A 16,048-nucleotide genomic window follows, 5' to 3' on the forward strand; every position below is an offset into this window, starting at 1 on the left:
TTCCAAAAGAAGTTAATTCTGTTATCTCAGTGCCTAATGAGCAGAAATCAGACGGCTATGATTACTATGCTTTTTCTAAAGGTACGTCGCTAAGGCATCTCAGCATCAACCTCTAAAACTGGCAAATCATCTAGACTAATGCTCTGCAACTCAGATGGGTCACAGAGCTAAGACTGTGTGGGATTGGAGCAGCATTGTGTTGGGAGAATGGGTTAACTTCCACTCCCCACAATTTCACCAATTAACCACCGCTCTCCTGTTATCAGCAGCCCTGGAAGGGGAGGGAATGGAAATCCCATATTTTTCTTTTTTATTCTTCAACGCTAACAATATGATGGGGAGAGGGAGAGAGGAACAGAACGTTGGTTTTGGAACTTTGGAAGCTTTCAGCCTTTTAACAACACTAAGAGATTAGAGATGTTAAGCCCTGGAGGGAGAACCCAGAGAAAACTGGGGGAATGGTTTTCTGTGCCATACTTTTAAGCTTTTCTAATCGAAAAATTCAGTCCTCCAAGGACTGTCCCATTGTCCCCCCCCCCCGCCCGCCCAAGCCTTCATATCTTTAGGAAGATCAAATTACACAGTTTCCTGTTTGTTTTTTAGCCTTAAGAATACTTCTATTTTTTTCCTTTCCCAGATCAATACTACAATGTGGATGTGGCCAGCAGAATAGCAAGACCAGTCACACTGCTGACTGGCCAAACTGTGTCCAAGGCATGGTACAAGTGTCCTTCAAAGTGATTTGGAAATGCAAAGGCTAAATGAAGTGCTACTACTTTGGACAATTTCCATAGTTTTTTATTAATAAAAGACAATGAAATGTTCATACATCAATCCAAGTTTAAAAACTGCCTTTATGTTTGGTGGCTACTACACTAATACAGAATAGAAGCCGACTGAACAGTATACACTTTCCCCAAGCTTTTGTTTTTACAGAACTCAGTTAATATTGCCTCTGTTTAGACCTCCTCTTCCTCCCATTGCATGAGTTACTCCTGCAAGAAAAGAGTATTAATATATTACTTTTTGTTCCAGTATTGCTATTAATCCGTCATTAATTTAAAGGTCACTTTGGAGATCCCCTTCCACACACTTTTTAGAATAATAACTATCTTATATATCAGACACTGTATGTTTTGTTGTGAGTACATATTGCTTCCTTTTTATCACATCTATTTCAACCAATTAAAAAATAGCATCCTGCACTCAAAATACCTCTGGTTTATCCCAGTTGTGATTTTGACAACTAGATTGAACGGTGATAGAAAAAGTACTGGTTTTTTTTTTTTTGGGGGGGGTTGCAGATCTGGCATACTGACTCAAAAAATACAATTATTTGGATGAAATTTTTAATTTGTTTGAACAGCCCACCCTTTTTTAGGCAATTCTACATGTCAGTAACACTTACAAGATCTTCAGATTGAGGGAAGGCAAACGTTTAAAAAAGGCATGAACTTTTATATAACTGTGCCTTGTTAAGTTCTTGTGTTCTGCTGATGAGTTACTTATATTTGGAGTTACTTATATTTATTTACTATCTACTGTAATTCATTTTTCTCCTTGATAAAACCCATACCATCTTTATTTATTTTTTAATTTTCTCTGAGAGCCAAGTGTTTTGGGCAAGGAATTCAACATTATCCAGCTCCACGCATCTTGTTTGTGGCTACAGTACTACTCAATACATTTGTTTTAAGAGCAAGCAGGGAAAACATATTTAGAGATCATGCAAAATTTATCGAAACCATGTTAGCTCCAAAGGGTACCTACCCCTCTGTCTGTTAAACTGACGACCACGAATTCCAGTTCTCAATGTTGGGGGCTGAAGCCTGACCCGCCGAAAAGGCTTGGGATGATTACTACTGGTGTCTGGAAGAGAGGTCACGGGACAAAAAGAGTACGGCTGTGACTGCAGTTTCACTCGAGATGCCAATTAACTACAGTCAAAGCTGAATTTCAGTATTCAGCAGCTCTTGATTTTTATCCTCATTCGCATTTGTGAGGGAGTAGAAAATACAAATAAAACCTCAAACTGGGGAAAAAAAGAGTTTTGGGCTTTCATCTTTCGGCATGCTATCCACCTACATGAACGTTAATACTTAAGTGCATGATAAATATAATATGGAGAGACATGAAGGCTCCTGATATGAGAAATCTACTCAACTGTACGGAAAAACAAGAGAATCTAGTAATAAGCTTTTCCTGAGGCTTGGAGGCCCATAATGGGTTGGATCCAATCTTACTATTTCCCTGATTTCCCCCACTTGCATCAGACCTTCGAATCTTCCCCAAACTACACCTGGAGACCAGTATTTCAGGGGGCATTTTAGGCTGTAGTGGTGGTGGAAGGATATGGAGGCCGTGCTTCTGTAGATAGAAATCCTTCCATCTGCTGAAGTTTTAGGAGGGATGCCTTCAATATCCAGTGTTTAGATCTTGCACATAAGAATAATATATCTGGGCTTCCCTAATTTTTATCACTGAGATCAAGACAGCATCCCGACTCCCTATAGTGAACATCTGCACTAATCTCCACAAATACACAGCAACGTAACAAAAGAATTCTTGGGGGAAACATGCAGATCTTCTAAATGGAGAACAAACAAGTAAATACTCCAAATTTCATTCCTTCACTGAGAAAGCTTATTACTCTGGAAAGATCTGGTCGGTCTTAATTTGGTCTGCTACTGCAGACAAGCATGGTTACCCACCTGAGAATAAGCAATTACTCAGTTAACCCTGACTGATAGGACTGTGCTGTACCTGCAGATGAACTTGAAGGAGGATCTTGACTGGTAGAAGGAAGGTCTGATTCATCAGGTGTTTGAGATGATTCTTCTTCTTGCTGGCTATCAATCTCTAGGCCAACCTCTGAAGTAATTCTGGAGGAGAATGATAAGTGTGTAATTATGAGACTTCCACAAATGAATGATAGGACAAAGTCCTTTACTGGTTTATTTATAGCTGAAACATAGCCTCCTGCTGCCCAATTTCCCCCATATCTGGAAGTTCTAACACAAAAGTAACAGCATTTAAATTCTTATCCAGCCCGTTTTCATAAATGCCAGTGGCCGCAACTTAAAAAAAACCAAAACCCTTCAAAAAGATTAAACCTTTGTGATCACCAAGTCTAGTAAGAACAAAGAGAAAACAGAGATACAAATTCTATATTTCAGCACTAGTAAAATGTTCACCATTAAGAATGTATATTGGAAGAACAATATTGGATACCTGCCAAAGAGGGCCAGGTAATTTTGCTTTCCTTACCTTAGTGTTCCCAAGTGTAATACTTTACTTTCCCCCATAAGAATGAATGGTGACAACTGATTCACTTACATGGAAAAAAAGTAAAGGGCTGCCCTTGAGAACACAACAGGAGCAGGGGCTGCTGTCTGCCCTTGGTAACTCCAGCCATGTAAGAATCAAGGCTGAGGCTTTTTTAAACCAATCCATGTATAGGCAGGACTAGACAAAACACAGAAGGCCTGATATTCCAAAGAAAACATTAACCTTACTCAAGTTAACCTTGTTAGATTTACAACTATTCCACAACAATCAGTTACACTAAGTTGTCTCTATAGTACTGAACAGCCATGGGTATAAAAAAAATGTTATGAGGTTTATAAGCTGCAAAGCAAATGAAGATACTCTATGGGTAATGTTCATTCCAATCACAGAGCAGAAGCCAAACCTTGGTCATATCATTCAGTCCTGAGTATCTTTCATAAATTTGTCTCTGGGAATATTAAATAGGCAAGAGCATAAGATATAGTGTAGGATGTCTTCAACTTCTCTTTAGTACATGTACAAGGGCATAGATCTACAGGAATTTTAGAATATATTTTTTCATCTAAATAGGAGGAGGCTATGGACTGAACCCTATCAAGACACAGCTTTATCCTGGATTCAATTTTTTGGTCACAGTAATGGGGGAAAAACGTCATTTTAGATTTCAGTGTGGGGAGAATGGAACCTTGATTACTTACTGTGAGGGTTCCTTCTGCTCTGAGGTAAGGAGGGCATCTTGACAGTCAGGTGATTCCCTTCGCCTGAGCACAGGAAGGGAATCACCCAACTCTCAAGATGCCCTCCCCCTCAGAGCAATAAGGAACGATACAGAATTTCAACTATATTTAACCTTAAACTGCAGAAGACCTGGTATATTTCAAGAGCATGTGATATGACACTGGGAAATAGGGACTGCCGAATTCTGAATTTAGGAGAGGATTAATGTCCACTCTCCTGATCTGTATGAACAACCAAACTCCCACTGATTTCCTGCAGCTGGATTTTATTCTGGTGATTTGAATGGGCTCAGTGGTATCTGTACAGGTGTCCCAAATGACTGCAATTGAACAGAACAGTAAAAGAACAATGGTAATTTCTGAAGAAATGACATTTTTTAAAAAGCTCTAGCAAAACCCAGCCATTCTGTCAGGGCATGGAAGTTTGGGGCTGAAATTACTGAGCTCATCTGAATCAAGTTTAACTGCAGAAGCCCAATTTCATTATCAATGAAAACTGAAGCGTTGTGCTGCCAGCTATCAGCCATGGCCAATGTTGACCACAGGAACAACATTCCATTTACTATTGCCGGCAAGTAATTTGAACACAAAGCCCTCGGTCCATCAAAGTCAGTATTGTCTACTCAGACCGGCAGTGGCTCTCCAGGGTCTCAGGCAGGGGTCTTTCATATCACCTACCTGCCTAGTCCCTTTAACTGGAGATGCCAGGGATTGAACCTGGGACCTTTTGCATGCCAAGCAGATGCTCTACCACTGAGCCACGCCCCCTCCCCATTTTATATGAACAATTTATATGAACCTTCGCAATCTGGGCAATCTGTAAACTTTCATATCCCTGCCAGGGCCAGAGGATAACGGAATCTAAACTAGACTGGGCTGAATGCATATTTCCACTGCTAGTGGATTAATTTGTGAATCATGTCCTGCAGCCATGAAGTCATCTCTAAGGGCAGATGGGAGCAATTCACTCTCCCTAAGCAGGGCAGCTCTGTTTAAGGATTTCCAGCCTGAAAGCCTTTCAGCTCTTACGATACCTTTGTTGTCTTTTTTGGGAGGAGAGAGATCAGGTGATACAAGCTAACAGCAGCAATACATATTTGTACAATACTTTTGGCATGTTCTACGTGCCTCACAGAATAACCTCAGTAGTCCTTCCAACGATCAACCTGCATGGCAGGCTTTGACAGCAGTGCCTATTCTATAGATGGGAAGAGGTTGAGAGAAAGTGGCTTATTTCAGGGCCGGGTAGTATATGGGTGAGCGCGGCCTTTTCACTTTCTGGTTTTATAGATCCACCTTTTAGCCATGACACCGTAGCCTTGCTTTCCAATGAAACAAACATGACCACAGCATTCCTAGCATTCACAGAGGGCTTTGAAGCGAGCAGAGGCTGCCCTGCTCACTTCCAAATGGGGGACTATTCTGCACACCCATGTGTATGCCATGAACCGAGTTCATCTACTAACACTGAGGGCAACAGGGAAGGCTGCGTTTATGAAGAACACAATGGGACAATTGGCACTCTGTTTTGGTGCTGCTGTCACTATTACCTCTAACTGCCAAGATAGCATTTTGCATGGTAAGAGGTTGGGTGAAGTACCACCAAAGAAAATTCCTGTGCCTTATTACAATGAAGCAAAACCAAAAAGGAGCATGTCCTCACCCTCCGAACCAAACCAAAGAGCCTTGAAAAAAGTATATTAAAAGCTACATTCGTTACATACCCAGGATACAGTTATCAAATACAAACCTAACCCAGGATCAAAGTAAGTGGCCCTCTGTTCTTGTGACAAATCCAGGGTTACTGTCACATAGTTCGTGATTTAGCCTTCGCTTGGGTAGTGATACACACTGATGATATAGCTGACAATGTAATGAGACCCAGGGTAGATTCTCATTTTGTGTGGTCTTCATTGGACTACGACAGAATTCTCTGTATGGAGTTTTGCTTATGATACTGGCACTGCACAGAGTGTTACACAGGCAGTCAGAAATCATGGTGAAAGAAGCAACAACATGAATTGACATTAAGCAGCCCGCTGGAAATCATGGAAATCTGGACCACTGCATTACTCCGCAATTTATTTAGAAGGCACCAAACCATTACAAGCAGGTACACTTGTGGTATGGAAAAACGTAATGAGTTTTTTGGCATGGAGATATTTCAACAAGATTATGCACAGGCCACTCCCTGCCTGCAGGATCAAGTCTTGGCATCAAAGCTGAACTTACCCTTCGGACTCCGCCTCCACAAAAACCTCATCACCATCATCGCCGGTTCCAGATTCCGAAGTGGTAGATAAGTTCCCGGTGGAAGTCGTAACCATCGGGACCGACTGAGAAGCATGTTCCGAAGCATCAGCGGCAGTGCTTTCAGTGAATACAGAAACTTGAAACAAAGAGCAGCGAAAGCACAGAATAAGCTACCAGGCAACACTGCAAAATTCCCACTACAATAACAAAATCCAGGTTTGTAAGAATTGTAGAGACGTTCTCATTGAGTACCATCTTGATACCCTTTTTCACCAATTAAAATTGTTTTGATCTGTGTGCTTTATTTCATAACTATTAGAAGATAGTTACATGTGAAATCAGGGCAGACAGAGTTATTTGACTGGGACTGACAAAAAACACAGAAGTACTGTGATCTGTCTGGTCACAGTATATGTCTAACAGGTCAGGCATCGTTTGATAAAGTTGTGTGTGTGTGGGAAGGGGTAGGAATGCAGTGGAAGATTTGTGAAACAGATGCAGTCAGAAAACCAGGGAAGGGATGGGAGACTCCGTATTCTTGGTGCTCTGCCTTTGCTCACCAGAAGCCCAGACTCAGGCTCCTCCTGGATCCTAAGTATATTATATTAGGTTCTGTGGAACGCAGGCAGGATGGCGCTGCTGCAGTCGTCTTGTTTGTGGGCTTCCTAGAGGCACCTGGTTGGCCACTGTGTGATCAGACTGCTGGACTTGATGGCACTTGGTCTGATCCAGCATGGCTTTTCTAATGGGGGCTGTACACACTGTTTCAGATTTTTCTCTGAGACCCCACACCTTACTGCTTTTGGGGTGCTGTGAGTGCAGACAGGACTCTCAATTCAAGTCATATTCCACTGCCACCTTACATGGCAAACTGTAGCAATCTGGACTCCTTGACACATAGCTTATAACGTAATTCTTGCTCAACAGGGCAAGCTTGCTTGAATGGGAACCACATGGAAAGCTAGTTTGTAGAAAAAGCAAGGGAATATATAAATATGTTTCTAAAAGAACAGTGGCATTTAAAGAACGTGTTGTGCTAAATTCATTTTCAACGACATGTTTTATCACAACCACAAGATGATACAACAATCCATGTGAACTTAAATATTTGCACAACCAAAATAATATTGTAGACAATCCCAGTACCCACCAGGTGCTGCAACTTGAAGTGGAGTTGTTGGAACACTTCGGCCCCCTGACTCTTCTTCATGGGCAAGGAAGAGAGGAGTTTCATACATTCCTAATCCTACAAGCAATTTTGGAGTTAATGACCTGAGACAGAAAGCTGGGCAGAAGATATCCAAGCTAGACTTAAAAAAAAAATGTCTCCGCAACGGAGGCTGCTTCCACATGACAATGTGAGACAGACAAACAACTTTCTGTCCACATGGCATGCAAACCTTTATTGACTGCAATATTATTTAGGAAAGACCATAGTAAAGATGGGGAAGCAATGGGGCAGAACAGGAGAAGCCTTGGGAAATGAACAATTTGAGGATGATCCTGTGTGAATCCAGTTTGAAATCTAAGCTTGGAGCAAAATAGTCCCTGCGGAAGCAGCCTGAAACTCATCCATACAACTAGTACCAGACTAAGTACCAATAGCATCCTGAGACTGAACCGAACCAACAGTGCTATCTAAGTCACAGCAGATGAAAGTGGCTATGGGAGAATGATGGGTTAAAATGCAAATCTTCTCCGTCACTGAGAAGATTTGCTTATGGTTGAATAGCATTCACCACCTGCTTTGACATTCCTGAGGACCTTAAACTCTAAGCCAGATAGCAAGTTTTGCCATCTCACAATGAAACTGTGCAGTTGCAGGACTAGACAAACTTTTATATGCATGTTTTAAACAGGCAGAGAACAACCTAGGGTTAACTATGTCATGCTTTCCCTATCACCTCACCTGCCCTTAAGGCAAGCCAGACACTGGGTTACCTGGCTAGCTGAGAGAAACTATTTTGTTGGAGCAGGCTCCTTATTATGTTTGTTTTGTAAATTCAGTTAAATATAAAATAGAAGGACAAAACATCTAGATATGTGTACCTCCTTGTGATGCCAGTTGGCCAAGATCAGAGTGGCTAGAACTGGTCTGTGGCATATCTTCAGGAGGTCCAAACCTGAATCTAGGAACTCCAGCAACCTGAGGAGAACTGTTAAAAAGAAAAAAAACCACGGGTTGCATTCTGTTTCCTAAATCACTGATTATCTGTACAATAAATGGGGAAAGAAGAATTGAGCAAACAAGACAAACTGAGTAGCAATGGTCCCATGTAACTCCACTCCTAGACAGCACTTCCCACCCCATTCTCAAAATGTGTTTGCACAGGAATTTCCTTGTGCTGACTGAACTAGGTTTGTATACAGTGTAATAGGAATGTGCAACACAAAAACTGGTATATTTTGGATTTGGGTATATGAGACCTAGAAAATATTGGTATTCCTTTTGGAATACCAAATACTGGCATGGTATTGGGATTTGGATTTTTTTTGGTCCATTGTTCCCTATGGGGAAATGTTCTGGGTGGCTGGGGGGTGCTTTTAAAGGTACAGCCACCCCTCTCTGAACAAGTCCAGATCTGCAGATTTAACTATCTGCGCTTAGGTCCATGTTCACCATATGATATCCAAATGGGAACCCCACAGGATTCCAACTTCCAGGCATTTATTACGGACCACCTCAGCAACTTCAAAGAATTAAGAGGTTAGTGGACTAATGTAGCCTTATTAACAGTCACTGGTCTTTTAACTTCACTAAAGGGGCTTCTCTTGAGAAGCCATTTTAAGGTACGTCTTTACCGTCATATCTCTAAATCCACTTACTGAATTGCTTCTGCAAAGCCATCTGTACGATGCGGAACGACTAATGTTGGGGTGCTAGGGACTGTCCTGTCTTCATCATCAAAGAAGTGCTGCTGCTAAATAAAATATTAAAGATCATGAATGGAAACGCAACAGAAATGTGGCAAAATCTTTACACCACCAAGAACACTAGCATCTTTGTTCTGCTTGTTTAATATGTTGACAGAAATCTGTAGCAAACAAGGGAGCTGTCTAGCATTCTCAAGCATTTCCACGGGAAGGTAAACAATTTGTTGTAAACTTCTGCATTACCCGTAAAAATATACTATTACCCCTCTTATGTGGAATTTGTTTTGAAGGTCAGTTGAACTCCTCATTGGGAAAGTTAAAAAGTGGCAAGGGAAGACAATATTGACAATTTGCCTCCTGTTCTTTGTAGTTAACACTGGGCATACCAGCTCCATTGGAATTAGGCTACAAAATCTTCCCAATTACTCCAGAAGGCATGAAATTCAGACAGAAAGAGCATGTACCCCGGGGGGGGGGGGCAGTCAAGAGCCTGTCACTGAGAGTGATTTGAGTACTTAATTCAACCTTCATCAGAGGGGGGAAAAGATAACTCTTACCATGCCCCCTATGCCAGGTGTTAGCTGAAGTCCACGTCCCACAGACTGCCTCCGAGTCATCTGTATTCTCTACAAGGAAAACAATTTAAAGTATTTCAGACAGTCTACCAGAAGATGAGCACGCTCAGGCCCACTGACCACCTTCCGTACAGGAATGACTGCACAGAAAAAGCAGCATGTTCTATGCAGACGGAGGAAAGGCAGGAAAAAGAGTATTCCTGATTTCCGAAACTGTACCTTCTTTGGAGGTGCTAATGCATTTGGGATGGGGAGGGAGGGGAAAGGAAGAAGAGAACCAGGGACACAGAGAGAGTCACAGAGCAAGTGAATGCAATTGTGTTCTGCTGTGCACACACATGCATGCTGGTGAGGCACTTGCCAGTTTAAAGGAAGCATTGTTGTCCCGTGGGGAGATGGGACAAAGATGCTTCCTCCAGCTGCATTAGATCAACAGCAAGGTTTGTAGGTCCAAAGCTTAGCAACAGCAAAATGCACTCTCCTCCCATAACAATAAGAAGCTTCTTATTTTAAAAGCAACAATTCTAATCCCAACAGGTCTTTTCACTAAACAACTGTGAAATTAAAAAAAGAGAGTGGAGAACCCCCCCCCCTCGCTGTATCTTCATGTTGTACTGGCACTAGGTAATGACAACCAAGTAAAAGGACAGAGATTCCAATGAATTACAGCTGAGTATTTTTTTTAATTATACTTTCACAGAGGAAGTATTGATTTTACTATAAAAAGGCTATCATTTCACCCTCCATTACTCCTGAACACTTTTTACTGCTGCCCTTGTTGCACAAAACTACTGACAGGCTTGAGGAGCAGGAAACAAAGCTTAGTCAAGTTCATAACCACCCCAAAAGACCTATATTTCTGGTCCAAAAAAGGAACCACCTAAGAGAAGTGGGGTGGTGGCCTTTGTAGTTTTCTGAGAGATTCGGGCTGAGATCACACACCTGTACGGGTGGTCCCAGCTCCTGCGGTGGAGCAGGGACAGCATGAATAGTCAGCCGTGGTGGTAGTGGGTGGGGTCGAGGTGGACGTGGCGCCTGTCTCTCGGAAGCAGAGGTGGGCTGCTGTTCTCTTGGGCTTTCCTGAGAGAAGGTGGACTCGGCCACACCTGCACTCCCATCACCTTATGGTAAAGAAATAATATTTGGTAAGAGGCCCTTTCTTAGCTTCACAATTCCTATTCAGTTAGAGGCAGTGGATCATTTTAATGTATGTACTGAACTGGAAAGCTGAGAAATGGAATACATTTTGTCAAAAGTAGAGGTAAAACAGAATCATAGTTAACAACACTACAAGGTCTATTTTGCCCCCAAAACAAGAGAAATGGGATACAATTTATTAATTACAATGTTTATACCACAACTTTCCTTGTGGCTCAAAGTGGCTTACATATCATAATTTAAAACATCTCGATTTAAAACCCAAACCCCAAATAACCTCCTTACAGACAAATGATATCAGCAGGTTATACCCCAGTTAAAATCCTGGCAAATACAATGGTATTGCCACAGCTCCTGAAAGCTATGAGCAAACACCACAAATAACCGCTGAATTCTGAGCACAGGAAAAGGCCCCACCATGAATCAGTCTCACAAGCTACCATTCTGTACATCCACTTCCTCTAACTTATGGACCCAGATCACACCCTAAACATGAGAGATTCAAAAAATATATTTTCCTAAGCATGAAAGACACCACTTTGGATTAATTGATAGGTGAGTCCAGCAACACAGGGAAGGAAACATACGTATCACCCCCTTCCACTGCAGCCTGCCATGCCCCTCCCTCCCCGAAATCCTGTTCTGGGGGAGCAGAGTAAACGAAAGAGGGAAATGGGCAATGATTGCTCCCCCCTCTTCTTCTGGCAGAAGTGGTTTCCATCCACAGGAAGCAGAGCTACTGTGCAAACTATTGTTGTTACTGAAAATCCCTTATTAGGTATGCATACCACAGTTCTGAGAGTCAGCTGCTCTCTGGCTGCTTTCACCTCCAGCAAGGCTCTCTTCTGTACTGGGATCCATTCCATCAGCGCCCTGGACAGACACACACACAAAAGAAAATTCAATTGAAATTTCAGGAAAAAAGCATATTGGTACATACACCTTGCGTGAAAAAAAAAGTTTCTATGTGTGTGATGCTTCAGAGACTTATTTTCATCCTATTTTTTCTGCTGGGCTTTAAATCTACTACATTTCACAAGCATTGTGGGTCATTTTGAGGACTCTGTGGTCAAAAAAGTGAGATGCAACCCCCCCACCCCGGCAACCCATTTTTGTCTGATATTCTTACCTCGGTTTCATCAGCATCGTACCCATCATTCCCGTCAACGCTCCCAGTGCCTTCATTACTATCATCACCTTCATCTCCCATTCCTGTGTCTTCATCATCCTCATCCTCATCATCTTCTTCCTCGTCTTCATATTCCTAGGAGGGGTGTCATTTCAGAAAGGAACGGAAACAGACTAATTCTGACTTCTCCTAGCACCCTTTTTGACATTTGAGATTAGTAAATGGGCCGGATCCTGCCAATCATTTGTGAATTGTGTATTGACTTACATTGTGTAACCCATGTTGAGTCTTAGTGAGAATGTGGACTATAAGTAATGCAAATAAGGAAATAATAAGTTTGAGCTAACGGAAGGACAGGGGCAAATTTCACTGTCTCCCTGCTTCTGCTACAGACATCCAGGTCCCTTACCGTGCTGTTCCTGAGGGTCTCCAGGAGCAGCATTTTAAAGAAATCAGTTGGCTGTAATAGGATGGGATGAGAAGATGTAGGGAAGCTCCACTTTGCTAATGGAAGTTCCTTTTGTTAGTGGAAAAGGTTATCGGAATCCAACCCAAGCAGCAGTCAGAACAGCAGCATTAGAGGCACTGGCTCATTTACAGATGAATCTGATGCAGCAAATGTACTCAATCCACACCGCACTAGAACCCTCTTCCCATGCAACGATTACGAATAAAGAACAGCAGCGTGCAACGGAGCCACAACTCCTCATTGGTGTGGTAACTATGCCAGCACACCAGCATTAATAGTTAATGACAATACTTAATGTTAACTTTTTTTAAAATTAAATATTAATGCACCCAATCACTTTTTGGCTGGAATGCACCAAAATGGCTAAAGATGAACAGTCCAGAAATAATCTTAATCAGAAAAACTGAAGATTGGCTTTGCTAAACTAAAGAGGTCTAAGGGTAAGCTTCTACAGCAGGGGTCTCCAGCCTTTTTGTGTCAGTGGGCACATTTGAAATTCTGAGAGAGTATGGAGGGCACAACTTCTGCAGTCTGTAAACTTGTACTTTATTATCTCACTCTACAAAGTTTAACATCTTCCTCCAGCCTAAGAAAGCTTCTCCAGCCACTGAAAGAGCCACTTAGGTTGGAGGAAGGCTTCACATTTTGCTGAATGGAGTGGCAGAATATAACTCAGTGATTTGATTTTATTGTTAACAAGGAAACTTGTAGTGTACATACTTCAGGTTCTCCATCATTTTCCTCCTCCTCCTCCTCTTCATCATCACTGTCAATGACAATGACATCATCTCTCTTTCCCTGGCCATCCTGGGATGATGACGTATTCTGCTGATCAGCCTGAAGAGGTCCAAGATCTATTGGGAGTGAGTGAGACGTCTCCTCGCTGTCTTCCATGGGAGTATACTCCCCCTGTGTAACACCCTTTAAAACCAGACAAAAGATAAACAAATCAACGTTTTTAAGAACTGAAAGGCACAATCCATGAGCACTTCTCACCGTGTTGAGGTAACTCTGGCCGACATAAACAACTAAGCCTCAGCAAACTTGAGGTATGTTGGGATGGACCCCCTACTGCTCTGCTCAGCAATGTTGGAAGCCTTCCACAGCTCTGTCACTTAAGCTGGAGGGGCTTCAAACTTCACTGAGTGGAAAGCAAGGGCATGAGCCACTGTAGTCAGGAGCCAGAGGGTGCTGGGGCTGCTGTTCCTCCTGCTACTGCAGCAATTGATGAAAGGAACACAGCAGCTGGGCTACACAGCAGTCTACAGCCCCCTGCTATGCCTGGCAGTTTGCCACTATTGAGAGGGAGCACTGGCACAGTGCAGTGGTTAGAGTGTCAGAGTAGGATGTGGGACACCTGGGCTTGAATCCCCACTCTGCCACAGCAGCTTGCTCTCTCTCAGCCTAATCGACCACAAAGCATAGCTGTGAGCATAAGGTGGAGGAGAGCAGAATGACGTTGTAAGTTGCTGTGCATCCCTATTAGGGAGAAAATTGGGGTATAAACAACAAAAATAAGGCAGCAGGCCAAGTGGTTATCAGTACAGCACTCTGTTGTTGCTGAATGGCACAGCAGGTTTGCGGGCCTGTCGCAAACCTAAGGCAACACTTATTATGACTGGGGACCCTGAAACCATGGCAGCTGTTTATTTCCACAAGACAGGGAGAGTCAGGAAAATTAGGAACTGGGTTTGGGTGGGGGGGAGGTCCATTTGGCCTACCTGCCAAAGGGGGAGATGAATGTGCATAAAAAAACCTGATGGGGAGAGAGATGCAGGCTACGTGCCAAAAGACCTAACTAGTAGAGCTGAGAGTATCTCCCACGAGGAGCAGGATTCCTAACTCTGGATTGGGGGGGTGGTCACCAAAGCAGGCAGAGGTTTTAAAAGGTGGAATCTTCCTTTGTTCTGGGCTCGAATACTTCGAGATGCTGTGACCTGTGGGACGCATCCTCCTCTGTCAGGGGGCAGTAGGGAAGTTCTGCTGTGTTTGTTCCATCTAAGGCCGTGTTGGCAAACCTATGGCACGTGTGCCGGAGTTGTCACGCCGAGCCCTTGCGTCTGCCTAGGGCTGTGCCGTGTTACCGTGGTGAGGGCGCTGAGGGTGGTGCTCCTTCTCCCCATGCCTGCGCTGGCACCCTCCCTCTCCTTGCGCTGGGGAAGCCCCTCCCTCTCTCTCTGCTGAGCTCCGGCGGCAGCTCAGCTGTTTGTCGGGGCCGCTGGTCTCTCCGGCTCTGCCCTGCGTATCTCTACCTGGGACGGGGGAGGCTGTGGCCGAGCGCCTTGCCACGCCCCTCCCTCCCTCTCAGCTGAGCTGCGGGGGCAGCTCAGCTGTTTGTCGGGGCCGCTCGCCTCTCCAGCTCTGCCCTGCGCGTCTCTATTACATCATGGCTTGTGCTCTGAATTGTCGACAGTTTCAAGCACTTCTTGAGGAGGTTCAGGCACAGTATAATTGTTTACTTATGTACAATAATGTCCGGTGGCTGAGCAGAGGACGTGTCCTAGACAGATGCATGCCAAATGCAAACTTTTACCTTTCAATAAAAAGTTGTTTGTATCATTGAAAGCTCTATTATTGTGTTTTTCTTTTAAGGCAAAATATGTGAATGTATGAGTTGTTTTTTCTAAACTAAAACCTCAGTATTCAGGTTGAATTGCCGTGTTGGCACTTGGCGGTAAATAAGTGGGTTTTGGGTTGCAGTTTGGGCACTCAGTCTCTAAAAGGTTCGCCATCTCTGATCAAAGGTAACTGTATTGTAACTTAGCTAGATTCATGTTTTATGTTCATTTTCTTTAGATCGGTATCTCCTAGCTATAACAGCGATTTTCCGTGTATGTGCTCTAGTTTAGTCTTCAATAATAAAGCTTCTTTCCTGTTTAAGAAAACAGACTGTGACTCAAATCCTACCCACGCGCTGTAGACTGCTCTCACACATTAAGAACATGCACGCACAGGAGGAAACTAAAGTAACTGGAAGCTCTGCCCTCTGTACTTGCTTAGAGGCAGCCTTACCAGGGCTCCCCAAGGCGCTGGTGACCTGGCAGGCTGGGTTTTATATCTTGGGGTGGTGGCAACAAAGAGGAAACATGTTTTTACATGCAGGCAACCACGCAACACACTTGTGAATACACAGTCCCAGGGCCAGACTGTGACAACTCTTACAAGCATAACTGGGCGTTTCAAACCCATTAGGAACTTCCCCAATATGCTGGACACCTTTGAGTCATTGCAGACTTAAGGGTGCAGCAAGAGGCATAACATGCAATTCTACCACAGTGATAAACAGGAGTGATCTCAAGTAACTCGTGTTGGGTTGTTCCACCAATGACTTAACCCCAGTGCTCAAATACAAGCCAGGAAAGCAGATCACGGGCCAATGCAAAACAAACAAACAAATAAATAATCTCCAAAAGAGGAATAGGAGCTAAAGAACCATAAGCAACCTCTCTGAAGTTGCCAAGAAATGCAATACAACCACTATTATGATTTTACAGGCATTTTCCTGCTGAGTTCACCTGCACAAAGATGCATGTTCTATCCTAAGTGTACAAAAGTGCTTCCCAGT

At 43.2% G+C, this 16,048-nt stretch overlaps 1 protein-coding gene across 1 annotated transcript in view; it reads right to left on the reverse strand.

The window, feature by feature from the left end:
• Positions 1-773: 773 nt before the first annotated feature.
• Positions 774-16,048, reverse strand: part of TPR (translocated promoter region, nuclear basket protein) — an 81,718-nt gene continuing 66,443 nt past the window's right edge. Inside the window, exons 40-51 of the mRNA XM_056845627.1 lie at positions 13,204-13,404; positions 12,015-12,149; positions 11,674-11,758; positions 10,670-10,848; positions 9,710-9,778; positions 9,105-9,199; positions 8,328-8,434; positions 7,429-7,524; positions 6,258-6,414; positions 2,764-2,882; positions 1,771-1,869; positions 774-995 (exon numbers count right to left, since the gene is read on the reverse strand). Coding sequence (XP_056701605.1) covers positions 940-995; positions 1,771-1,869; positions 2,764-2,882; positions 6,258-6,414; positions 7,429-7,524; positions 8,328-8,434; positions 9,105-9,199; positions 9,710-9,778; positions 10,670-10,848; positions 11,674-11,758; positions 12,015-12,149; positions 13,204-13,404 — 1,398 coding nt within the window. The 3' untranslated portion in view covers positions 774-939. The remainder of the gene's footprint in view (positions 996-1,770; positions 1,870-2,763; positions 2,883-6,257; positions 6,415-7,428; positions 7,525-8,327; positions 8,435-9,104; positions 9,200-9,709; positions 9,779-10,669; positions 10,849-11,673; positions 11,759-12,014; positions 12,150-13,203; positions 13,405-16,048) is intronic.

This window comes from Euleptes europaea, chromosome 2 (assembly GCF_029931775.1).
Source record: "Euleptes europaea isolate rEulEur1 chromosome 2, rEulEur1.hap1, whole genome shotgun sequence".
NCBI lineage: Eukaryota > Metazoa > Chordata > Lepidosauria > Squamata > Sphaerodactylidae > Euleptes > Euleptes europaea.